Raw genomic sequence first — 27982 nt, 5'->3', positions numbered from 1 at the left:
CAATGTGTGGGAGGAAAAACTGTTAGACTGAAAACCGGAGTCAGCTTGTCACAAGGAGTCACTAGAGCACGATGAGTCAAGGAAAGCCCCACCAGCCAAACCCTCCCCTCCCCCGGGCGGCGCTGGGCCAATTGTGCGCAGTCCTATGCGGCTCCCGGTCACAGCCGGTTGTGACACAGCATGGGATCAAACCTCAGGCTGTAGTGCCGCCTCAGCAGTGCAGTGCTTTTGACCACCATCCAGGAACCCACAACCACACTATTTAGACTAACATGTTTGAGAATAGTTCAACCAACCTGCAGATCCATTTCCTTGCTTTAGGATAGACCACATCCTTGTTTTAGGATGGACCAGAGGCGCCCCTGCTCAGGTTTGAACAGACATCAGTCTCTTCAGTTAACCTGCAACAAACAAAAGAAAAACATAAGTCAGACTAGTGCTTGCCCTTTGGTGCAATGACTAAAAGGCTTCCATCTAGCCCCTCTGCAGGTAGCTTACCATATGTTAAACCAGGAGCAGCTCCTCAGCCTCCTACAATTACTCGAGGCCCCTGCAGTGAGAGAGAAACAATGAGCTCGAAGCTAGGAATTTGGGAAAGTTATCCTAAGACACTACTACACAAATAACTGTGGATATGAATGCTAAACTACAGGGATGTAGAGGACTTGAGTGTTAAAAAAAAAGAAGTGGATTAGGCTTTTTGGAATTTAAATTACAAAAACTACAGTACATGCATGCACTAGATGTAAATGACAGATTGTATAAAATGTTAAAGTAAAGAACTTGTGCCAATTAATGTCAGACATTACAAATCTTAAAAAAGTAAATTTTGACATAGTTAGCTATGTAGGCTACGTCACTTTATAGCAACATTTTTTGTAACTCCCGAGGGAACAGGCAAATGCATAAGAGCCATGACACCAATCATGCAAAAACATGAGGACTGAAAACAGTTACAAAGCAAGGTAAGCTTGACTTGGTTGACACTGGAAAAGTATTGTTATAGCAAACCCCCAAAACGTCAGGAGTTGCACCTATGAAGACGCTTTCACCTTATACATCATGATGGGTATTTGCGACGTCGGTCTTGCAGAACGAGTTTGGAAAAGGCATTGCCTTTTCAGTAGAGGCCCTGAGGCCCTAGAAGGTAGTTCTGGCATCACACTCTGAAGGGGATACGGAGAAGCAGACACGCCACTCAAAGCGGAGACTCCCGAGGGGAAATGGATCACAGTGCAGACAGACACACTCGACAGCCCTAGGGCTGAGTTCACTGCTCATGGTAGTTCACTACACAAGACGCTTATAGTCCAAGATAACCAACACTAAGTTTGCTGCATGAGACACCGTTTACATACAAACTGCTACACCAAGGAGGTTGGCACAGTCCTTGTGAACTGAACCCTTTACGACTGGCTGGCTGGTCACTGGCTTGAGAATGTCACTGATAAGACACGAGGATTGATGATACTTTGAAGCATGAAATGCACTAGGGCTGTCCCCGACAAAAAATATATACAATTGGTCGACAGAGTAGTCTGTTCTTTCGACTATTCAATAGGTCAAAATAAAAAATAAGTATTTTCCCATATATAGACATCCCGTGTTTTAATCAAATCAACTATATGCACTGAGCTTGTCTGATGCTTTAAGCACATTGTTTGATGAAATAATTAAGACAAATGACTAGAGGGACTCCGACCACAATTGATTTGATTGTGCCGGGCGGGGCTCCGACTTGTGCTCTTAAAAAAAAAAACGTTTGACTAGCACCCGTTGTGTCCACCTCCCTGCTGCAGCAACCACCACAGAACAAGTGTTTAGCGCACTGTCCGTGTTGCTGAAGCAGCAACATTTATTACAGCTATTTCTGAATGAAAAGTTCAGTTAGCCAAATGTTTAGGAAAAACATTCCCTATTCCCTCAACCCTTGCTCTCTTTACGTGACACATGTAAGGCCTATGCGTCGCATGCATGTGACCAATGGGGCATGAACTATAGCATATCATAATCACATCAATAAATTGGTTAAACTCCAAACTCATGTGACAGCAAAATGGATGCAGAGCACGTGACAAATTAACTCAAAACATGAATGTTTACTGGTTGCTCAGGTAAAAGGGGTAGTCAGATGTGTGGAATAACGGAATAGTTGTGGAAAATCTTGGAGATCAAGAAAAGGAATGTAACGAGCAAGCGCTGGGTGCATATTATGTGTGCCAAACAGGTGCAGTTAGATTCCAATCATTTCTGGCCATTTGGAAAAATGTAAACACTAAACAAATATGCATACCGAAAGTATTTTTTTGTAAAGCCTTTTACAGCAAGACTAAAAAGTCGCATGCATTTGTGAATGCAATTGCCGAAATAGTGGTTTATTTAATGTTAAGGCTAATTATTCAACTTTATATATATATAAATATATATATTCTTTTTTTTTAAGCATTTAAAATCAGAATGACTCGTATGCTGTGCGATGACGAACAAATTAATGATTGGTACAGGGGCGTATATAACTATTGAAATATAGGCCCAAGTAAATAACGGTATTAAGACTAAACAGGATGCGCTCTTAGGCCTACAGCTCGATGGTGGTTATACAAGGCTGTTATACTAAGCCGAATGATAATGACATTACTTATTATAATGATCATAATAATATCAAGAAAAAGGAGGGTTATTATACATAATTTCTGATCATTTGGAACAGAGTACACACTAAATAAATAATACCAGAGGCTGTCCTAACAAAAAGTGTAATGCCTTTATTACAGCATAGCCAAGATTAAAAACAGCCAAATTTGTGAAATTGCTTATTCCAGGCTTGGTGCTCACAGAATCAGTAGGCTATTATTCAAACAGGCTACAGAAGCACGATCTGCCATGCACGTACGTACACTACCGTTCAAAAGTTTGAGGTCGCTTAGAAATGTTCTTTTTTGTGTATATCTATATCTATATATATCTATCTATAAGCTAGGCACATTTAGGCTATTGATTAAAGACCTAATTAAGTTAGGGCTTCCTCTCACTTTTCATAGACAATTATGGCAAGGGTTGTTTTCTTGTCAAACTCTGCTGCATTTTTCCTCAACAGAAATATGTTGAACTTTTCTATTACGCACAAAGCAACATGCTCTAGGAAAAGGTGGCAATTCAACATTTGCACACACTGTATATAGACTTTTCTATTGTGTTGACTGTATGTTTGATTATTCCATGTGTAACTCTGTGCTGTTGTTTGTGTTGCACTGCTTTTCTTCATCTTGGCCAGGTCGCAGTTGTAAATGAGAACTTTAACCTGGCCTACCTGGTTAAATAAAGGTCATATAAATAAAAATAAAACAGAGCACTGACATTTCAAAACCGCTGACAGCGACCGCTTGCAAACGAGGGAGAATGCTAATTTGTTTTTTTTTTWAAGTATTATTTTAGTGTTGCCCCATTGTCCTTAACCATATACAATTTCAATAGCACATGTCTTAGAGTGATAACTGAGCCACCCCCACGGGGCCTCCACAATGGATTAGTCCACTGCGCGAATCAGACAGGTGTCTTGTACACCATTCACAAATTTTTGTTTTGCTACTGCTCAACTTAAGAAATCTCGGCCAACGTACACGGTCTATCGACCAAATAATCAACGACATGGGGTCAGCCCTAAAATGCACAAGGGAAGAAAAAAAACAGACTGCCATTTTTGGATAGAGTCATAGGTCTTTCCAAAGCACAGGAGAGAGAAAGAGAAACAGTGCCTTATTGTGTATGGTAGTTGCCACACTATAGTATCAAGTGACGTGACCAAGTGCTCTTTATGAATAGCTAGGTTGTGAATGACCCAGATAGACCCAAACCCAGTCCRCCCGACTGTCCACCCACCCAAGAATAGCCCAGTGGATAAACGCTTGAAAATGACACGTTTTAGTTGACCTTAGCAATACACCAAAGTTACATTCTACAAAAGTAGAGGCTGTTCCTAGACTCGGTTGTCAAGTAGAAAATAAAAATCAACAAGCTCATGTTGGCCATTTCCATTACTATCTCATCACAGTAAATAAATGAAAACTGGGTGTCACAAAAACAGTCATAAGTCAAACTAAAACCTTCCTAAATTACCTAGGGGAGCAACTGAAAACGTGTAAGATCCCATAATGATGAACCGCACAACCAAGAAAATCTGGAAATTGGAGGTTGCCGATCACATATGCTTCCCCCKAAAAAACTGGGCTACTGGCGTGTGACAAGACAGGCAGGAAAGAGGACTGAAAGAGCCCAAACACTAGTACAATTCACTGCTCCCCATTATTTCTGCATTGAAAATGCAGTGGCCGTGTCCGAATACCTATACTTTCATCCTAAAACAGTAGGCCGCATGAGTATGCAGGAAAAATAAAGTCTAATAGTATGCTTTGACATTAGCTGATCAATTAGATATGTGGATGAGCTACCGAAATCAACAAATAGCAAACGCAATCTCGCATGACGCATTCCCAGAATACAACAATGTGTTACAGCGTGTGAATTTGTTTAAATGCCAGGATGTTACTCATTTCTGCCCTTCATCTAGTAGAATTCATTGCACACGTCGACAATGCATTGAAACAGGGGGACTGTGAGTGATGGGCTATAGCTCTCGTCAAGTAGACAAACAAAACAACGCTACTTAAATTGGGAAGATTCAGCAGTGTTCAAATGTAGGCAAAGTAGTTTTTGTTCTCCTTAAAATGTTAGTATTTTGTGCACACATGTGTTTACATCCCTGTTAGTGAGCATTTATCCTTTGCCAAGATAATCCATCCACCTGACAGGTGTGGCATATCAAGATGATTAAACAGCATGATCATTACACGGGTGCACCTGATACAATCTGCAGTTATATCAGATGTCGCAAGTGTTGAGGGAGTGTGCAATTGGCATGCTGACTTGACTGCAGGGTTTTCCACCAGAGAATTGAATGTTKATTTCTTTACCATAAACTGCCTCCAAAGTAGTTGTAGAAAATGTGCAGTACGTCCAACCGGCCTCACAACCGCAGACCATGTGTAACAACGCCAGCCCAGGACCTCCACATCCGGCTTCTAAAACAGGATTGTTTAAGACCAGCCACCCGGAGAGCAGATAGAMAAATACTCCTGAGTTTGTCTGTAATAAAGCCCTTTTGTGGGGGGGATTATTTTTGGGGGGGAGGTATTGGCTGGCCCTGGCTCCCCAGTGGGTGGGTCTATGTCCTCCCAGGGCCACCCATGGCTGTGCCCCTGCCCAGTCATGTGAAATCCATAGATTATTGCCTAATGAATTTATTTCAATTGACTGATTTCCTTATATGAACTGTAACTCAGTAAAATCATTTAAATTGTTGCATTTATATTTTGATATCTCACAGCACTTTGGTTTCACTAATGAATATGTTGAAATGGAACCAAAGTCTGTTTGTCCTTTTTAAAATAGGATAAATGGCTTATGGTATAGGTCGAATGTGGTAGTCTGCCTATAACCATCCTGAGTAGGCATATTGCGCCATTCCTATTCAGAGATTAGAGTAACGTATCAAATATGAGCTATTATCAGGCTGGAAAAACCCACCCGCACTCGGCCCCGTCCCACCTACTCAGCCAGTCACGAGCCACTACTGCGTTGCGGCTGTGGCATACTGCATACTTTTCACTAAACGGTACGTGCTAAATAGTATGCGACGAGGAGTACATAGTACGCAGTTTAAGTATATAGTACGCTAGTATGGGTATTCGGACACCGCAAGTCTGAACCTCTGATAAAATACGTTGACAATTACTCGTTAGGGGTCCTTTAAGAGAGTTTCACCTTTGCCGTACCAGAATCGACTGGGCAAATATCACTTGCCAGTGTTGCACTGTAGACTTCCAAAAAAAGCCAGTCCACTTAGAGCACACGTCAAGTCGAAATGAACATTTGGTCACCAGGATGATCCTCACATACGCACAACAAAAAAATTATAGCGCTGAATATTGCTTGAGTCAAAGCTACCGTTTCTGTATTGAAAATAACTAGTCCGACTTGAGTCAGAGTCCTGTGCCCGCGTACTACGATACACCTTAACTGCAACATTTTAGCCTAGTACTACATGACTTAGGCTACTGTATGAAGGTTTGCAATATAGGCAAAGTAAATGATGTTCTAATATTAGGCAAACATTGGACAAGCTTCAAAAATTGCTCCCTATATTACTTGATGAAATAGGTCAAGATCAACAATAAAGCTCCCCSCACCAACAACCAAAAGTCCCTTCTACAGGGCCAAGGAACCTAATAATTCAATGTCAAAAAACAATTGCCAGTAAACCCCCCCCCCCATTGCACTTGTCATTACAGCTTGAAAGAAGTCTCAGCAAAAGGAGTTGTGTTGATTGAACCAAAGTCAAGTTGTGGGTATACACCATCATACACTATTTGTTGAGCCAGTGACACAGCAGTCCATATACAGTTTGTTTCATACAGAGACCAGCTTCAGTCAGAAATGGAAGGAAAAATACCAGATACTGCACAGGCTAAAAACACATTGCCACACGTTCACATACGGAGGGAGGAACGAGTACTGCACTGTGATTCCATTTTTCAGAAGTGTGATGCCAGAACCCCTGTATTGTCACATCACTTCAGGTGACAGAGGAAGGTAGAGCAGGAAATGTTTGGCATTTAAACAAATCATTTACAGGAACACTTACCTTTTCAGTGGCTCTGTAAGCATACCTCTCGCTGCACACAAGTCCAGGCTCTACTGTCCACTGACTTCTGCAGAACTACTGATCCTCAACGTAACCAACTGCCGGAGCCTTTACTTGGAGCCTCTACTGCGGAATGGGGCAGGCTGGCTGTTGGACTTTATTGCACAGCTACTGCACGCCCATGCACTCAAGACACTTGACAAAGACAAGCTTCTCGCTCCTTATAGGTACGCAGGTCTCCTCAGTCTGCTGAAGGGTGACGGGGAATAAGGGGAAGTTCTACCATAGACTTCCATCGGTTATACAAGTCTGGCAACTATTTCAGAGTACTTCAATAATCCATATAAAGCCAGGACAACAAATATATATATAAAAATAACTAAGGGGTGATCTACAMTCCCACTACAGGTGCATAAACAAAGCTAGCTACATTTATTTTAACCATTAGTTTGTGTCCTGATCTGTGATTCCATCTGCAAACAGTATGATATGGCTGCGTTTAGGCAGGCAGCCCAATTCTTAAACTTTATCACCCACTACTTAGTCTTTTGACAAATCAGATATGCTCTGAAAAGATCTGATGTGATTGGGTCAAAAGAGTAATTAGTGGGGAAAATATCAGAATCGGGCTGCCTGTAAACAAAGCCCAACTAGCTCAAATAAAGCAACCGTGGTCATTTCCTTTGTTAGCATAASATCACCACAGATTGTGTTGAAATTTCATTTAAAATGTGTCTGATCTTTCTTTCCCAGTACATTGCTACTTCTAYGCCTACATCCCACCGAGTTGACAGTAGGTCAACATTAGTATAGCAAGTTGACCAACTTGGTGAGTAGTCCGGGAAGAGCTGACTAAAGAGTTCACCTAGAAACATACACCCTAAGAAACACTGCCAGATCCAGCCTTCTTGTTATTCAGCCATTCTGGCAAACTGGCTTCATTCATTGTCTTCCAAATCACCTAGACACATTGACAACACCCAGTTAGAATTTTAGATGGGGTGTCAGTTCCGATTTCAGTCACAGTGGGTTGCTATTTACTGTTCTGTTAAATCAAACAACCATTTCACCAAATGGTATCCTGTTACATTACTGAAAACTCTTCACTAAGGCAAGACTCTTCCTCGGGATGGTCTGTGTAAGACAAGTCACGGGAGTAAACTGTATTAAGTGCGACTCAGTTAGGCCTAGGACTTCTTGTTTTAGAAATGTCTCCTTACACACGGCAACCATTAAAGTGGCCAAACCTGTCAAAGAAGAAATGTACACAAAACAAACATACAGGAACAACATTGAACGTTTTATGGTTTACATTACTTTTGTTAAGGTATTCAATCAGATTTGTTTAGACAACTGTTTTGATAAACAACTGAATGTTTGTAGTCATTTGTGTAACATTGAGCACAACCACGATCAATCTTTGTGCTGTAATTGTCAAGTTTGAAATTGACAAAATTCTAAGAGCCTATTGAGTTCAAGCACACAGTGACTAGTGCAATRTCAATACCGATGTAAAAAATATGMATGAGATTATTTTTAAACTCGTAGGCGCACAAGTTTGATCTTCAATAAATAAAAATGTAATTACACGGAAAATGTTCTCCATTCTCTGTAGCTTTCTTGGTAATTATATATCTCTCTTTTTTGTTGTTGCTTACATCGCTGACATATCTACCCTTTGGTGTGCTTTGTCTTAAGTCTCACAGATTTAGAGGTCTAATCGAGCAGTCTTAAAAATCAAGAAAATCCGTTGCAAAGGGCTGGCGTTTTCATATCTCAACATCTTCATAAATGCGTGAAAGATAACGTTGACAGTTTTAAAACAATGTGCCCTAATCCTAAAAGGGATAGCTTGGGGTTTTAGCAATGAAGCCCTTTATATACTTCCCCAGTCAGACGTAAAATGGTGGTCACAAGTTCGTCTCTGCGTCCAGTATAAGAGGTTGTTTTGGGAGCAAATGCTAACTAGCTTAGCGCAAGGACTGGAAGTCCAGGTACAGCTAGCATCCTCAAGAATTCGTCTTTGCACTAAGCTAGCACTAGTTAATACTGGCTCACGAAACTACCTCTAACTTTATTCTTAATGGACGTAAAATGSTAGGCACAAATTAATCAGACTCTGGGGAAGTTGATAAAGGGCTTCATTGCTAAAAACCAAGCTATCCCTTTAATGATGTTTCAGACCTAGTTGTCCAATCTGTTCACGTGAAACTTCAAAGTGACTATAGTCACTGGAATGAATCAGTTCACATCCCTGTTGGTTTATCAGAGCTTAGGCTATGAAAGACACTAAAGAAATTCAGAGAAGGAGCCATAAATAAAATGAACAAAGTGGAAGGCTGAAAAAGCTCTACGATAGCTTGAAGGGTACCACTTCTCTCACAGTTCCCGTTTCTCATAATAACATGGCCACTTGAATGATGACCTAAGAACATCTCAAGACAGTGGCTGAAACTGGAATTATTTAGGGTAACATTCTTAAATCGTTTTCATACATTCCCGTGTATGATTCATACATTCCCGTGTATGATACATACATTCCAATTAAACAGATTGAATGATGCAATATCAAGAGACAGTGGATGAATCAAGTGCTGCTTTGAGAAGTTAAATGTGGTCAAAGAGGACATTCAACCTCTGTTCAATAATATGTAGCCGACTTGGGAACAATACACGAGCCAAACATACTACCTTTTTGTCAACGCAAAGAAAGCAGCATAAGTGTCAAAAACCATAAAACTTCAATTAGGGCTAGACAAATTATACTTTTAAAACTATTCTTAATTTAAGTCGCAAAAATCCAAGAGCATTTAAAAAAAATTAAAAAACGGGAATTTTTATAAACAAACAATTCTAGAAGCATTAATCGCGTTTGACACCAGCACTGCTAATTTCCGTTGTCAAAATTGGGCCCCAAAAGTACAATTTCTGCTAGGCCTAATTGTGCTCTAAAATGTCAACTTTCTTTATCGATACTGTCCAGTATGCATKTGTTGTTCCATTTAGTTCACATGGTGATCATTTACATTATAAAGTTGCTGTTCACCCCCGGCGTCCCAACATAATAAACCTCTAGGGAAAAAGGCTTGTCAACTCTTGCTGGGCTTATTTAGGATAACGACTCAAAATTGGGTTAAAATAAACTTTAAGAAGGTTTGGAAAGAACCAAATTAGGTCTTTATTGTAAAGTTACATGTTTTTAGTTCAAATCTTAAATGGCACAAAACACAGCCATAGAAAGGTGACAAAATGTTACATTTATCACCATTTACGACACGAGCACGATACAACTGGAAAGAAAGTTAAACATAGGTGGGATAGCACTATGTGATTACTGAGAGTGACCAATTCATCAATTTCACACTACAAATACAAAATCAAAAAAGAAAAACCTAACTTGCCATAAAATGAATGAGTATTCAGGCTAAAGTGCAAGAACACTTTCAACTTAAATATAACAATGACTCAATGTGAAGATGTTCAGAGAATCTACACAAAAACACTGCTATGAGGGACACTGAAAAGATTTAAAAGCGGGGCTTCTTGGCAGGCCCATCAAACTCCTCACGGACCCTGCCAAACCCTTGGTTGTTAGGACCCATTGCCCCCCGGCCTCCCTGAGGGAAGTTCCGCTCGTTGCGCTACAGTGATCAACAACCATACCAAGGAAGCAGATTGAGGGGGTGAGGGGAAGGCAGTGCGATGACACGCAGTTCAAGTCCATATTCAAGGGAGAAGTAAGGGGGGTAGAAAGAGAGTTGGTTTTGTTTGAGAGCCATGACAAAATAAACAGCAGGAGACATGTCCAAGGGAAACGTTCGTTGAAATAGTTCCAATACGCAGATCCACAGGTGCCACAGGTAACATACGGAYAAGGAAGAAAGGGTAATGTTTTCGTTAGTTATGTCCTACCATAGTCTGCTGTGCATGCCAAAGGCTGGGCTACATCACTCACTACTAGCATCATATGGAGCATTTAGGGGAAGCCTGCCAGTTGGCTATGGCCCGAAGGCTCAAAGATTAAGTTTAATGCCAAAATTTACAGGTTGGCCAGACTGGTCAGTTGATAAAGGCACTTCAGTGCTATACTTTCACTTTCTTAAACGCTTTAAAAAGGAGATTTATATCAGGCCTATTTTCCAATATAGCTGTAACCCCATTGTTGCTCGTCTTGCCTCTATTGCTTAATTACACAAGTAATAATGAACAACTACAGTATTGCTGGCCTTCCAAATGGAAATAAATTGGAAATATATGATTTTAATCAATGAGCCTACATCAAGTCTTGCCCGTTGTTAAACTTAACATTCATGGCCTTGGTATAAAACTGAACAACTTAAGGCGGGAATGAATTTCACATTACAAACTACAAGCTTGAGTCTACCGGCTCACCATAGACTAGGCCTAATTCAAATAGATGTTCATTGGCCTAATCCTGCCATGTTATTCGGTTGGTCAATGCTTTATTATGCCATTTCGCCAACCAAACCTTCTACATTTTACTATGCATCACATGTGTAAATATGCCGTCAGTTGGGCAAATGAGGCCAACACGGGTTAAGACTCTTATCATTGAAGTTTCACAGCGTTTGCGGCAAATCCTGATCTAAGTTCCTGGACCAAAAAGATCTTGGTTCATTTTGTATACACACACAAAACGGCCACCCTGCTCCTGCACAACACAAMCTTATGATTCTTAAGCGCTACATTTTTGATGTAAATGGCATGTTATAGGGTCTACACACTTTAGTGATTTGGCTTGTTTTTGAGAATAGTGCAGCAGCCGCAATTCACTTCCTCTTTGCTCAGTCTCATGGCACGCAAAAGACACAAACAAAAACAAAACAATTACCCCAAATGTCCTTMTAGAAACAGACCCTCCAAGCATAGTGATGTAGGTCTTTAGATGTTGTACACATGACATGGAATCATTCCAAACTTTATCCGCAAAGTTATATATATTTTTTTTGCCGACTCAAGACACTCTTCTACCAGCGGTGCTGCGCTGTCTATGTCCGTGCACTACAGGGACACGCTCGGCATTGCACAGCTGCATGGGGAACTAAACCAAAATGGATTAGAAACCATGGGTTGGAACCCAAATTATTTCCCCAATRGTTTRGTTCTGAATATATCCTTTTTCCCTCTCTTCTTTGTTCTATTCCACTGCTCCAACCAGCAAAACAAGTTCTGAACATGTTCTAAACAKACAATGGCAGGTTCATATACTTCTTTGTTTCTTTTTAAAACCTTCTAGATGTAAAGTCCCCTGTTTAGGGGACCTGRAAGGTTCTGGTACCGACCAAAACGTTTTCGCCTATTAATCAATCTGTGAACATACATTTTAAAAGGGGAGATTGTAACCTTTGAGTATGTAGCATTACTAGTTATTGTTTTAATTGGGATCACGTAGATTAATTGGTTAATCCCCTGAAATGTTTTAAATTTAGTGCGACGAATTACTTCACCAATCAGTGCGGATAGAGCAGCTTGCTATTGAACGGGTCAGCGAGTTAATCTGTATAGTAAAGTCATTAAGAGCAAATTCTATTTTGCCGTAAACAGCATGGTTTAATCATAATGAAAGAAACARACTGTGCTACCAGTCACAGTGAAGGGTGCGAGATGCAAATTAAATGAGGAGCAATCGAGAGAGGATGAGGAAGCTTGCCTTGAAGCGCTGGGCATCTTACCACATCGCATGATCTGAATTAATCCCACATAATTATACCTACATAGGTGTGGTTTCTATGGAGGGACTTTGAATGTCTGAACTTCTGAGTTGGTTTAACATAGGACCAGCGCAAACGTTAGCTAGCAAGCATCTGTGCGCAGTGCAGCACTAGAAAATAAGATAATCATTGTACCATCTAAACCGCTGCAAAATAAAAACTCTAGAAGCAAAAGTATTGTATTCAAGCTGGTGTACAAACCCAAAAGTAAGAGAAAACAAAACTTAGCGAGAAGCATAGAAAGTGTACAAAGAACAGATCTACCGCTTCTTAGACGTACTTTCAATGAGAATGACAAATCTATAACACATTTCTATGMTAATGTCACCCAAAAGGTTAATTACCACAGCTTTAATAAACACAATGTGAAACGTCATATAGTATCGAACTTAACTAGCATTGAAAAAGCWAATCCATTCTTTAAAACATCTCCCCAATTTCCAAATCATGCTTTTGACATCAGTAGGCTACAGTAACTAATCTATGCTTCAGAGGGGAGGGGAAAAACACGAACACATATTTCCAGCTGGCAGGCAGATGCTTGAATAAGTTTCAGTGAAGGCTTTTGCATCGGAGCTTTGTTCTAATTATTGTGGGACTGAAAAAAAAACTGCCCAGAACGTAAAATTACATTATTAACCGGTTCCCATGCTTTTAAAATAACAGTTCTGTTCCAGAACAGTATAGATCACTTCTGGTTCCAGTTTGCAGTCTGTTCCCTGAAATGCTTACATTTTCTGGTTTTCGGTTCTGTTCCCTGAACCGATWCCAACCCTTGATAATAATGTTGTGAAAAAAAGTTTGGAATAACAATTTCATGTGTACATCTGAAGACCTATACAACTACACTGAGAGCATGCCCATTTCTTAAAATACATATTTTAGTACTTTTGTTACCATCTTTTGTGTGACCCGATATGGCACAACGAGCYATCAAGAAGTGTTATCGCAGCTTGGGTAAGTGTCAAAAACAAGCCAAAATGTACAAAATAAAAAGTTGTCTGGCCCCTTCTAAAACATTCCATTTAAATAAAAAATTGAGATTGACTTTAGAAATAGAAAAATTCTCCTTTAAGGTGTTCTACAAATTTGTAGACAAAGCACCCCCCCCCCCCCCGTCATTTTCAGAACACTTGTTTGAATTAAGCCAAGTTATACACTTTAAAATGCTTAAACTCAAAATGAGTTATCACATACAGGCATGTTGACCTAGGCACATGGTGTAAAAAGTGTATGTATTAATTGTTCATTCTATTTGGACACAATTAGCCTAAAAGAGGCAGGCTTAGGTAAGGTAGGCGTAGCAGCCCTTTTGTTCAAACTAATAAATACTTGGACGATTAATGGTAGTTCTACTGTGAACTTGACTAAATGGATCCTGATTTGTCATAGCTTCCACGTGTGTAGCGGCAAGAACAGCTAGTCTAGCCAGTAACATGTCGACTAGCCATCTTACACTCTGGGTAAGAGGATCTCCACGATCACTGCACTAAAAGTTGGGTTCATACTGCATTGCTTACAGTGAAGAACAGAAAAACGGACGTGGTGCTATCAATAAGAAATACACCAGATACATTGTCAAACTGTACAATCCCGTATTGAACACCAGTAACTGCTCACCCAGTGCAAAAGCAGCCGAACAGCTGTTGTTTTTCTGTCAGATCGTTTGCCACCCTTACGTCAAAATGGCTGTGTTCCATTACATTAATTGATATATCCTTGACAGTATAACAACTTATACAAAGCACAAGCTGTATCCATTTTAATGGACTTGAACAGCTTTGCGTCGGACAATTCCTAAGTTACCAACCAGACATCTAACTGGTCAACGTATTAATTGTATGTAACCTATAACACAAAAGGACATTAATACACCTGCCTGCCATAGGCCTTAATGTGGATGCCTTAATCACATTCTGGCCATTAGGGTACAAATAGTACAGGTATCCAGCAAGCAGTCCCAGGGCAATGCATGTCACCATCAGTTCTTCATATTGTGATATGCAAGTTGCACTAAAAGAGCTTACTCATTAGCTTAATGTTATGTCAAGAGACATGTTTGCGTCAAAAAGCAACCTGCACTAAAAACCCTCATTTGAATTGCTTGGACAAGGTGGTYGCCGGGAAAATGTTAAAACAACTGCCATGCTACAAGAGAACATCGCAGAAAGATCACTTTTCACACTGAAGCCCCTAAAAATACTTCCAGGTTACACCGAGACACCATCTACACCATTTCACGTGATCGCTTGAAGTTCAATGACAGTATGGGAAAGTGGTTCAACTAAAAAGGTTCTCCACCAAATAAAAATGCTGCCAGGTGACATCTTTCCACTTGCCAAGAAAATGTGCCTGTCTGGCTCACACAAGACAGGGCTTGCAATAGGTCTATTACACAAAGTAGGAGCTTTAAGAAAGCATTGGAAAGCAATTCACTGGGTTTAGTACAGGTTGATTATTTTCAGCTGAAAAACAGGCTGTAAGAGTGGAGGAACTGAGGGGACATGCTGTTGCTGAAAACTGCTACGCACAAATTTAATCTCGACATGGTACAGAAGCCTACGGAGACACTGTCAGCACACAAGCTTCGAACCTGGGCCGACCGGAGCAAAACCATCCACTTCACTCTCCCAGATGACAACTACAGCAACCAGTGGAGGAACCCACCCCCAACTGGGCCCTATTAGTCTTCTACTCCATTTGGAATACATTACCATTTCGTTGGGCATCATGGCTCCCCCAGCGTTAGGTGCCCCCATGCCTTGGAGTCCCATGGGGAACTTCTGGTTGGGTGAGCCAAATTGATTGTCTAGTAGGGACAACAGGACTACATGTCAAACATTACAATGAGTCATGGCAGCCCTTAGGGGGCAATGTTGTCATATATGTTCATATATGTTTATAAAGCAGTCTCAAACTTCTTACTCTCATTTCAAAACAACAAGATGAAAATAACAAAAACTAATTTTTATTTTTTTACAAATTAAAAATATTAAGATTCACTACTCACCAGCCATGCCCATGGCGCCACCCTGAGTCATTCTCATATCCCTCTGTGAAATCAATACCGTAAGAACATGCATATACCTCAAATGCAAATGTCAAGGTCTGAATGGTGATATGGTACTCTGGTCAGCTTACATTGTCCATGAAGTTCCCACTTCTGTAGGCCTCCTCCCGCTTGCGCCGGATTTGCTCCTCAATCTCCCTCTGGCGGAGCGTCTCCTCCTCACGTATGCGACGTTCCTCCTCCTGCCTGTAAAGCACACTGCCACGTTTTAGTAACACTCCAAGAAATTGTGTGTTAAACAGTTATTCAAACAAGTTTCAATACCTGAGCTGCATCTCTTTCCTCTTCTGCATCTCCGCACTGTGCATCTCCTCCATGCGTCGTAGCTCCTCCTCACGCCTCAGCAGATCTAAACAGTGTACGAACACACATGTAAGACACTGCTACATCTAACTAGCCTTCCATTTTGAGAAGTGGTGGTCTGTCCAGTTAAGCTTGCCTTGGCGGATCATGTTGGCCTGGTGCACATGGAAAGCATCGTCCATCTCTCCCTCCAGTTTCTCGCGGGCTTCGCGGATGTTCTTCTCCACTTGCTGGCGCTGCTGCTTCTCCATGTCGTCCAGGGACTTCCAACGCTTAGAGTATTCAAACTCAAACGTGCCAGGACGGGCAAACCTGGGTGGCTCCTCCCGCTCCCTGCAGGTGTTAGAATAGAAATCAACTTGTAACCAAGACATACAACAAAAAGTGGTACTCAAGAGGGGTAATAATTTTCTGAAAAATCAAACGCAATGGGTTTTTAACAACTGTGGTATCTGCTAACACAACCCCCGACCTCTGGTAAACACCACCAGTGACTTTAGCCCAATGAGTRCACACTGTACTGCAGGCACGTTGAGTTTTTTGGGGTGGGTACTTTTTACTCCTTTCTCTCCTCAATTTCATGATATCCAATTGGCACTTAGTCTTGTCCCGTTGCCGCAACTCCCGTACAGACGRGGGAGGCGAAGGTAGAGAGCCATGCGTCCTCCAAAACACAACCCTGCCAAACAGCACTGCTTCTTGACACTGCTCGCTTAACCTGGAAGCCAGCCGCATCAATGTGTCGGAGGACACACTGTGCATCTGGCAACCGTGTCAGCGTGCATGCGCCCAGCCCGCCACAGGAGTCGCCACAGCGATGGGACAAGGACATCCCGGCCGGCCAAACCCTCCCCTAACTCGGACGACGCTGGGCCAATTGTGCGCCGCCTCATGGGTCTCCCGGTCAAGGACCGGCTGCGACACAGCCCGGCTTAGAACCTGGATCTGTAGAAACGKCTCAAGCACCGGGATGCAGTGCTTTAGACTGCTGCGCCACTCGGGAGCCGTGTTTTGACTTCTAACCACATTTAAACATTGTGTGTTTGAGCTACAGACTTTTGGGTTGTACCATTGGATTCGCCCATTTTTTCTGAATCCATAGATAGTAGGCATGCGTGATTAACGGGGGGCTGAGCTAGAGCGGTGTTTGTGAGACAAGGTCAGATCCTGAAGAGGCCAAGGTCTTTTATACAAACTWAAAAGCCATCTATGAAAAGCAGACACTCTTACGAACATGTAACATGCTTTGCTCTATGGCACTCACAAACTACAAAAGAGTTGTTTGAAGGTAAGGTTTTTTCTTCTAGACTGAAGATCATTGGAAGACATTGTGTCCATAATATACATTGCATTCGTAAAGTATTCAGACACCTTCACRTTTCCACATTTTGTTACATTACAGCCTTATTCTAAAATGTATTAAATAGTTATGTCCCCCTCAATCTCAGGAGTTGATAGGCTTGAAGTCATAAACAGCGCAATGCTTGAAGCATTGCGAAGAGCTGCTGGCAAACGCACGAAAGTGCTGTTTGAATGAATGCTTACGAGCATGCTGCTGCCTACCACCGCTCAGTCAGACTGCTCTATCAAATCATAGACTTAATTATAACATAATAACACACAGAAATACGAGCCTTGGTCATTAATATGGTCGAATCCGGGAACTATCATTTCGAAAATAAAATGTTTATTCTTTCAGTGAAATACAGAACCGTTCTGTATTTTATCTAACGGGTGGCATCAAGTCTAAKTATTCCTGTGACATTGCACAACCTTCAATGTTTTGTCAAAAGTACGTAAAATTCTGGCAAATTAGTTCGCAACGAGCCAGGCGGCCCAAACTGTTGCATATACCTTGACTCTGCCTGCTAACATGAATTTCTTTTAAGAAAGGCATTGATGTTTATGGTTAGGTACATTCGTGCAARGATTGTGCTTTTTTTGCCAATGCACTTTTGTTAAATCATCCCCCGTTTGGCGAATTTGGCTGTGTTTGTTAGGAAGAAATAGTCTTCACAGTTCACAACGAGCCAGGCGGCCCAAACTGCTGCGTATATCCTGACTCTGTTGCACAGAACGCAAGAGAAGTAACACAATTTCCCTAGTTAAAATAAATTCATGTTATCAGGCAATATTAACTAAATATGCAGGTTTAAAAATATATACACTTGTGTATTGATTTTAAGAAAGGCGCCGATGTTTATGGTTAGATACACATTGGTGCAACGACAGTGCTTTTTTCTCTCGCAAATATGCTTGTTAAATCACCCGTTTGGCGAAGTAGGCTGTGAATCAATGATAAATTAACAGGGACCGTATCGATTATATGCAACGCAGGACAAGCTAGATAAACTAGTAATATCAACCATGTGTAGTTAACTAGTGATTATGTTGAGATTGCTTATTTTTTGTAAGATACGTTTAATGCTAGCTAGCACCTTACCGTGGCTCCTTGCTGCACTTGCATAACAGGTAGTCAGCCTGCCACACAGTCTCCTTGGGGTGTGCAATGTAATCGGCCATGATCGGTGTCCAAAAATGCCGATTACCGATTGTTATGAAAACTTGAAATCGACCCTGATTAATCTCTACCCCTCAGGGGTGTGTACTTACTACCCTCCTYTATTCCCTGTTCACCCACGACCGCATGGCCAAACACSACTCCAACATCATCATTAAGTTTGCTGACAACACAACAGCGGGATCACCGACAACAATGAGACGGCCTATAGGGAGGAGTCTCCCTCAATGTGAGCAAGACAAAGGAGCTGATCGTGGACTACAGGAAAAGGCGGGCCGTACAGGCCCCCATTAACATCGACGGGKTGTAATGGAGCGGGTCGAGAGTTTCAAGTTCCTTGGTGTCCACATCACCAACGTACTTTCATAGTCCAAACATATCAAGACAGTTGTGAAGAGGGCACGACAAAACCGTTTCCCCCTCGGCAGACAAAGGATTTGGCATGGGTCCCCAGATCCTCAAAAGGTTCTACAGCTGCACCATCAAGAGCATCTTGCCCAGTTGCATCACCGCCTGGTATGGTAACTGCTCAGCATCTGACTACAATAGCTACAGTTCCATACTTTTAGGGGGGGGCGGCAGGTATCCTAGTGGTTAGAGCGTTGAGCGAGTAACCGAAAGGTTGCTAGATCGAATCCCCCTAGGTGACAAGGTAAAAATCTGCCATTCTGCCCCTGACCAAGGCAGTTTACCCACTGTTCCATTGTAAATAAGAATTTGTTCTTAACTGACTTGCTAGTGAAATAAAGGTTAAATACATTTTTTTTATGTTAAAAATTAATACCTCAATACGAACATCACAAAGGAATGCTGTGGGTGGGGTAATAAGAAAAATCAATAGCATATGGCTTTTTGTGTTAAGGCGATTTAGTTATATGAAGTTAGGTTACTGATGATAGTTGTGGTTCTTCTGTGCCAGTTTCTCTGGTAGACCATCCTCATCATCGTATTGTTCAAGGGGCTCAACGACGATTGGACGAGGTGACCTAAGACATCAAAAGTACCAATTAATTACAGCATGTGAGCATTTAGGAGAAAGCTTCACTTGCATTTCATGTTCTACTGAATGGTACCAAATTCATGTAAATCACTTACGTGGTGAGCAAGAAGACTCCATCATTGCAACGATCCAGGGCCTTTCGTGCAGCAGGTTTAGAGGCAAATTCGACAATGCCCTTGCCAGTGGAGCGCCCGCGATCATCTACAATTACAACAGCCCTCTCCACCACTCCAAACTGGGAAAAGGCCTCCTCCAGTAGCTCATTGGAAACAAAAGGTGATAAGTTCTTCACAGACAGTGCAGCCGAGTGAGTTGCAAAGCGCACCCGAAGCGGTCTGCCTTTCATGGGTACGTCATCTAGCTCAGCTTTAGCTATCTCAGCCAATGCACGGGATTCCTGGAATAGTAGAAATTAGACATGGCATTAAAGACCAAAAATTACAATGTTTATAACTACCAAAAGGACAATGTTTATGTTAACTAGTGTAGTAAACTTACGAGGCGTATGAAGCCAAAGCCTTTGTTTTTGTTGATGAAAATCTCACTGGGCTCGCCATACTTCGCAAACAGCTTCTTGAATGTGTCATCCGAGATATCGTTGGGAAGGTTTCCAATGAAAAGGCGGCATCGTTGAGTGTATGTCTTCTCGCCAGGTCTGCGCAACGAGGACAATGTCGCTCTCAACTCCTGCAGACAGATACAACGTTCAGTTCAGATTCCAATACTATAATGTTTAGCCTGACAAATGCCCTAGGTATTCTGTTAATAGAACATAACTATGGTTAACATTAAATTACAAGTACAGTAAACAAAAAAACAGTTTAGTCTATGCATGTTACCAACCCCCTCAGTCGCATTACATTGAGGTCCTGAAAACGTTAAATTGAATTCAAGCCCTAATTTGAGTTTGACSAACAGTTGAAATGAACATTTATTTTCCTTAAATTAGGTTGGTGGTTTATCAAACATAACTTTTCCACTTTGTTATACTTCAAGTAAGTTCAGCCAAGACTAGCTAGCAAGAAATCAGCACTCGCTAGTAACGTTAGCGGAGATAGAAGCTAGGAAAAATTGAGGGAGCCGTCGTAACCGAGGTGGATAACGTAGACCATATGGAGGATTTTGACASCCCCCCTAGAAAAAAACAGTACCACGGTTGGATGAATTAGTCTTCAAATAACCCCTTCGAAACCCCTCAACCTGAAGAGACTACGAGAAAGAGACACCAGACAAACTCAATCACCCCAGCCCATCACCACTGAAACAATCATAGCGGCAATCCAGGTTTTAAACGAGACATTTGACGAGCAAGCTTTTCGGCGGAATAGCTTTGATGAGAGGGTTCATAAAAATAATCTCTTGATTGCAAACGTTTCCAAAACTAGTTTAATGCAGCAGGCATTAAGGATATCACTACAGATGTGAAACTGTTGAAAAATAAAGTTGATGCCCTGAAAAGAAAATGAGGAGCTGCGCAGGACAGGACCAATACAAGCGCCAATGAGACTGAACATGAGAGACGAGGTGCAGAGAGCTGGGAAGCTGGCGCCGATCTCCAGGGAAACGGGCATTCGCTTTGCAGAAGATTTAAGCAAGCGCGACAGGGATGCCCATGCAAAGATGTGGCCACCGGTCGACGAGGCAAGATGCAGGGGAATAAAAGCTTTCTTTCGCGGGGGGTTTGCTGTCATTGACGGCCACAGGGTGAAGCTACGTGACTGATTGATGCTCTTCTACAAATGTATATAGTTTTGGGCCATATTGTTTGTCGTGGCAAGTTCTGTCTATAAACATGAACTACCGTAAACACTTTTTTCATATGGCTTGATTAGACTTCAGTTATTTATTTTAAGTTTGAGAGTTCAATTGAAGATGTAAACTATTAATATAAGATGTGCTATTAAACAAACTATCCATTTATTTTCCTTTATATGTTCGTGACCGTTCGTTAAGTTAAGCCTAGAGAAGGTTTAAGAAACTGTATCTGATAGCGAACAAAAATAAAACGGAACAAACGATTTCACTAAGTTACAGTTAATTTAAATAAATAAATTAGGCGCCAATCTATGGATTTCACATGACTGGGCAGGGGCATAGGCCCACTCACTGGGGAGCCAGGCAAAGCCAATCAGAAATATTTCCCCCCCCAAAAAGGGCTTTATTAGACAGAAATACTCAGTTTCATCAGCTGGATCTGGAGGTCCTGGGCTGGCATGGTTACACATGCTGTGCGGTTCTGAGGCCGGTTGGACGTACTGCCAAATTCTCTAAAACAACGGAGGTGGCTTGTGGTAGAGAAATGAACATTAAAAAAAATTATAATTGCCGTTATTTTACCAGGTAAGTTGACTGAGAACACGTTGTCATTTACAGCAACGACCTGGGGAATAATTACAGGGGACAGGAGGGGGACGAATGAGCCAATATCTCTGCCAACAGCTCGGGTGGACATTCCTGCAGTCAGCATGCTAATCGCACACTCCCTCAACTTGAGACATCTGTGGCATTGTGTTGTGTGACAAAACTGCATATTTTAGAGTGACCTTTCATTGTCCCCAGCACAAGATGCACCCGTGTAATGAACATGCTGTTTAATCAGCTTATTGATATGCCACACCTGTCAGGTGAAAGTATTATCTTGGCAAATGAGAAATGCTCACTAACAGATGTAAACAAATGTTTGAACAAAATGGAGATCACTTTTTGTGCGAAAGGAACATTTCTGGGATCTTTTATTTCAGCTCATGAAACATGGGACCAACACTTTACATGTTGCGTTTATATTTTTGTTCATTGTAGATATTATGGATTTGGACCAAGCCATTAACTTCTTGGAACTATAGGGGGTGCTGTTCCGCATTAGCATATTTTGGTCTCCAAATTAAACTGCCTCGTGCTAAATTCTTGATCGTACAATATGCATATTATTGTTATTATTGGATAGAAAACACTTTCTAGTTTCTATAGCCGTTGGAATTTTGTCTCTGGAGTGACACCCCCCCCCCCCCCCCCCCCCCTTGAAAACTATATCTAACACGACTTTTCATGACAGGGGTCAGATTTCAGAAATTTTTACCCCTGATCTGGAGTCTTTTTAAGGTGACAGTGAATGCTATGAAGAAACGACACTGCCTACGTCTTCCTCTGGGTGTCTGTACGTCATCCGTTTTTGAATGGAGTCGATTGCACAATCACAGCCACTATAAAGAACAAAACGTGGAGGTACCTCCTTTCTCGTTCGCGCGCCTGAAGCGTGAAGGACATCGAGCTTGCCTCATTCCAAATCGTTGTTTAGCCAGCAATATTTCTCTGGTCATGTTTTACTCGTTATAGTTGTTAAAAACATCATAATGTAGTTAATTTGAACCGTTTTATAGCAATTTATATCGTTTAGTGCGATTCTGAGGAATTTCTTTGTCGTGCACTTTCTAGCTTTGGGAACGTTTCGGGGTCTCGGTCGTTGTTAGTGGACATTTCGAAGGACAGAGGACACTATCGACAAAAGAAGATTACAACATAGAAAGGATACATTGCCAAGAATCGAGGAAGACAGCTCAAAGTAAGCAATATTTAATATGATAAATCGTTGTTCTGTCGAAATATTTTAAACGCATATTTCGCCATTTTGTTTGTTATCGCGTCACTGGCGAACCCTGTATTGAAAAGTAAGGATAATTTTAAAAATGTAAGTCAGCGGTTGCATTAATAACTAATTTGTCTTTCGATTCCTGTCAACCCTGTATTTTTTAGTCAAGTATATGATTAGCTTTCGTTAAACTAGATCACTCTGAAAGCTGACGTCCCTCATTTTGATGCTTGAGTTGCTACTATTTTCATTGTATAACCACGTTTTGTATGCTAATATGCACATTTTCGAAAAACGTGTATATGTAGTTGTAAAATGATGTTACAGGAGGTCATCGGAAGAATTCTGAGAAGGTTAGTGAAAAAATTAATATATTTTGCCGGTGATTACGTTATAGCGCTCTTTGGCTGGAATCGATGCTCTGGTAACGTTTTCACATGTGTATGCTAACTTATCGATTTATTGTGTTTTCGCTGTAAAACGCTTAGAAAATCTGAAATATTGTCTGGAATCACAAGATCTGGGTCTTTCCATTGCTATGCTTTGTCTATTCTTATGAAATGTTTTATTAAGAGTAAATTGGTCATACACGTTGCTCTCTATAGTAATTCTAGTCGTCTTGTGATGGTCGGGTGCAATTGTAAACTGTGATTTCTACCTGAAATATGCACTTTTTTCTAACAAAAACCTATCCTATACCATAAATATGTTATCAGACTGTCATCTGAAGAGGTTTTTTCTTGGTTAGTGGCTATCAATATCTTAGTTTAGCCGAATTGGTGATAGCACCTGAAGTAGTAAGAAACTGATGGAGTTAGAAAAGTGGTGTATTTTGCTACGTTTTAGCTAATAGATTTACATATTTTGTCTTCCCTGTAAAACATTTAAAAAATCTGAAATGGTGGCTTTATTCACAAGATCTGTATCTTTCATCTGGTTGTCTTGGACTTGTGATTTAATGATATTTTAGATGCTACTATCTACTTGTGAAGCTATGCTAGCTATGCTAACAGTGTGTGGGGGTGATCCCGGCCCGGGTAGAGGCTCGTTAGAGGTTAAACACATGTCTACATGTAAATCTCCTGGATCAGATGGCCTAAGTCCTGAATTTTAACATCTTTGGCCTGATATGAGAATTAGTGTTTTCAGTCTAGAAAGAGGGTTTTGCTATCGCCACCTTACCTCCTCCTTTGAGACCGGGAAAAATGGTTCTAATACACAAACCAAAGAAGGACTCTTTACTTGGACAATTAGACCAATCACGTTGTTGGCAACGGGGCAAAAAGTTACTAGCCCATGTCTATGKTAATAGGATGAAAAAAGGCCTTGATATAATCAGTGAAACTTTAAATCAGTCTTCGTTAAAGGAAGGGGTATGCATATTGGGTTTAGACATTTTAGATTTTTAGACAGTAAGTTCATAGAAGATGGTTATATTGMTCAGATTTTTTTTWAAGGCTTTTGACACTTTAGAACACAACTTTATTCAGGATGATGTATAATGATACTAGCAGTGCAGCGGCTATGAGCAATAAGACAGGGTTGTCCAATTAGCCACAGATGTATTTACCTTATTAACAACCCTGAGAATTTTAAAGGGATCCGTATTTTTGCCAAAGATATAAACGATGATACTGGCCTTTTACTAAAGGATAAGGCGTCTACTCCCTTGGCTATTGACAGAATCAACACACTTTCTTTGGCCTCTGGTTTGACTCAACCTCAACAAATGTGATCCCATGTCAATTCATTGCTGTGACTGTCAACATTACCCCCATAACAATTCCTAAATATTTTTAACAGTTATCACTAAAAACATTTCTGATAGAGAATCTTTGAACATTGATAGTATAATTAATTCCATAAGAGTTTCTTGAAGTCATTGGCTGCAATATGTTGGGTCAAATTATTTTGCCCGAGGGCCTCCCGGGTGGCGCAGTGGTCTAGGGCACTGCACCGCAGTGCTAGCTGCGCCACCAGAGTCTCTGGGTTCGCGCCCAGGCTCTGTCGCAGCCGGCCGCGACCGGGAGGTCCGTGGGGCYACGCACAATTGGCCTAGCGTCGTACGGGTTAGGGAGGGTTTGGCCGGTAGGGATATCCTTGTCTTATCGCGCTCCAGCGACTCCTGTGGCGGGCCGGGCGCAGTGCGCGCTAACCAGGGGGGCCAGGTGCACGGTGTTTCCTCCGACACAGTGGTGAAGCTGCCTTCCGGGTTGGAGGCGCGCTGTGTTAAGAAGCAGTCTGGCTTGGTTGGGTTGCGCTTCGGAGGACGCATGGCTTTCGACCTTCGTCTCTCCCGAGCCCGAACGGGAGTTGTAGCGATGAGACAAGATAGTAATTACTAGCGATTGGATACCACGAAAATTGGGGAGACATTTTTTTTTAAATAAAAATAAAATAAATGTATTTTGCCCGAGACTGATGATTTAACTAAGAATACCCAAGTCAGTCCCTTTTCATCTTCTAATAACATCAAAAAGGTAAATTCTGTTATATTTAGATTTGGAGGAATAAAGCGCATTATACTCAGAAACCTCAATTAGTGAAAGACTATGAACATGAAACTTTACAGGCTATTGATTGAGTTGTTAGTGTGTAGTTTTAAGATTAAATGGTTAAAATTGTGTCAATCTAATCCTACCTCTACGTGGCATCACATTCCTAAGTCTGTTCAATACATTTGGTGGACTTGAATTCCTATTTAAGTGTCTTGACCCTTGAAAATTACCTATGAAATTGTTATAGTTTCACAAGCAAATGAATTTCTTTTAGGAAGAATGATACTCAAGCACAATTTCCACCCATGAAACAGCGATATGGAATAATGGATGTATTAAAATGAATAGAAAACCTATTTTTAAAGGCTTTTGGTTTGACAAGGGTACTCGCTTTGTATGTGATGTGATTTGTTTGACAACATTAGGGAATTTGCCGTTTGATGAGTTAATTGGTACATTTCAGGAAAATATAAGGTTTGCAAAGCAATTCCACTTCCTTTACTTGGACTTAACACGCGGTTGTTCCCACTTTGGCAAAGTCACTAACTCTACCTACATGTACATATTTCCTCAATTACCCCGACTAACCGGTGCCCGCACATTGACTGTATGGGAACCCCTGTATATAGCCTCACTATTGTTATTTTACTGCTGCTCTTTAATTTTGTTAATTCTATTTCTTACTTTACACTTATTTTTCTTAAAACTGCATTGTTGGTTAAGGGCTTGTAAGTAAGCATTTCACTGTAAGGTCTACTACACCTGTTGTATTCGGCGCATGTTGTATTCGGCGCATTGAAATATGACCTGAACATGTAGTATAAAATAAAATAAATGCAACACTGTTGATACCATTGGTATTTCATTAAATAATGTGATTAAAATTCAATATCTTGCTATGGAGGTGAAAAAAGCGACTACATTCACCCTAATTGTCCGGTTTACCCAAAAGATAAATCGCTCAATTTTAACAGTTTCCTCCACCTGCCCTGTTAACGATTTCTTGCACAAAAGTTTAACAAAATTATTCTGATTGAGAATCTATTGAGCATTTATGCCACCATTCTAGTAAACTGTGGCTTGAAAGTCATGAATGGTCGTATATAAATACTCCAAAATATCTATCTTCACATTTGATGATATTAAATGGCATTATGCCTATCCTTGTAATTTACAACTAGTTTATTAACATTATTATTTTCCTAGCCAAAAARATTAACGAATGAAAATGGGTTTGGAAAATAACTTGAGCATTTTTTCCTTATTGAACTGCAACAATTATATAAATCCCTCAAACMTATTAAACTTTATTATAAGTAATGTTTCTGAATGTCTGTTATTAATGTCTCATTGCCTTGTTTCTAATTCCGTTGTTTTTTTCCAACGGGTGTTTCACTGTGTAACAGCAATAGCCATGTATTGATGTGTAATTTTGTTACAAATAAATTATTCCCCGCGGCACCACAAATATTTTACATTTGCGTCTTCACAGTGGCTTTCCTCGAAACGTTACGTTAAGGTACGTAGTGTGGATGCATATCTAGTAATCCGTTTTCAGTAACATTGTCGAAATGTACCCGATTCTCACAAAATGGCCGACGTGCCTCCCATGTAGCCAACTAGCTTAGCTAATTACGTTAGCAGGCTAACTCCGCAGCGTGTGAATGGAACGCTTAACTAGCTCAATGCCATGGGCCCACTTTTTTCACATAATACATATGCATATCTAACGTTAGATATAATAACCTGTCTTTAAGCTAAGTAAGTAGCTAACATACTAATTACGGAATGTTAYCTAGCATAGCTAACGTCGTTACTCACATTGGGGGGCTGGGCTTCCTCGGCCTCATTTGAAGTGTTCTTCTGCGTTTGAGGTTCAGGTTTTTTGTTCGCGGGTGCAGATTTATTCCCATTGGCGTTGCCGGGTCCTGGTCTTTGCAGGTTCCTATTCATCTGGTTTGGTGGGGGAGATGAGAGAGCGGGTTTTTTAATTTGGTTTGGTGGGGGAGATGAAAGTGCGGGTTTCGGAGGAACAGGCTTCGGAGGTGGGGACAGCATTTTTGGTTGAGCAGCCGGCACTATTGTTGCGGCCGCCGGAGGTGCGGCCATCGGAGTTGCTGCTGCTGCGGCCGGCGGAGTTGCTGCCGCTACGGCGACCGGAGCTGCTGCGGCGGCGGCGGCCTGCTGTTGCTGTATGGGGCCCTTCATGGTTAGCGCAGGGCCAGGAGTAGGTGGTGGCCGAATCGCTTGAGCGCCTGGCTGGGAAAGAGTTGGTGCGGGTGGCTTCTGAGGGGTTATCTGAGGTATCTGGTTGGGTGGTTTTCCAAAGTTACCGGGATGAGGCCCTCTTTGAAAAGGGTGTTGGTTTTGTCTAAAATTATTCATGTTACCCATTCCACCTCGCATCGGGCCAGCACCTCCCCGGCGTTGAAATCCAGCTCCACGATTATTTCCTCTAACGTTAAGGTTAAATCTGTCCCGAGACATTTCTGCGTTGTAGGATCACTGGATAAAATATGTACTATAACGTTGAAGCACGTAGCTAACTGACTGCTATTGTTCCGAACAGCTC

At 41.3% G+C, this 27982-nt stretch overlaps 1 protein-coding gene across 2 annotated transcripts; it reads right to left on the bottom strand.

The window, feature by feature from the left end:
* Positions 1 to 310: 310 nt before the first annotated feature.
* sfpq (splicing factor proline/glutamine-rich) lies at positions 311 to 27982 on the bottom strand. Of its 2 annotated transcripts, XM_070436493.1 has the most exons (11): positions 27232 to 27982; positions 19825 to 20013; positions 19422 to 19723; positions 19217 to 19312; positions 15942 to 16138; positions 15767 to 15851; positions 15574 to 15688; positions 15443 to 15485; positions 15147 to 15241; positions 499 to 550; positions 311 to 401 (listed from the first exon to the last, which is right to left on the bottom strand). In XM_070436493.1, the coding sequence occupies exons 1-10, from the start codon at positions 27895 to 27897 to the stop codon at positions 524 to 526; spliced, it is 1815 nt and encodes a 604-aa protein (XP_070292594.1). In that variant the 5' UTR covers positions 27898 to 27982; the 3' UTR covers positions 311 to 401; positions 499 to 523. The 2 variants fall into 2 exon arrangements, with proteins under 2 accessions (XP_070292594.1, XP_023832161.1); XM_023976393.3 differs by lacking the exons at positions 311 to 401; positions 499 to 550 and adding an exon at positions 9855 to 10341.

The sequence above is a fragment of the Salvelinus sp. IW2-2015 genome, linkage group LG31 (assembly GCF_002910315.2).
Source record: "Salvelinus sp. IW2-2015 linkage group LG31, ASM291031v2, whole genome shotgun sequence".
NCBI lineage: Eukaryota > Metazoa > Chordata > Actinopteri > Salmoniformes > Salmonidae > Salvelinus > Salvelinus sp. IW2-2015.
Note: the sequence above shows the minus strand (reverse complement) of the source record. Positions and strands in the feature narration are given on the sequence as shown.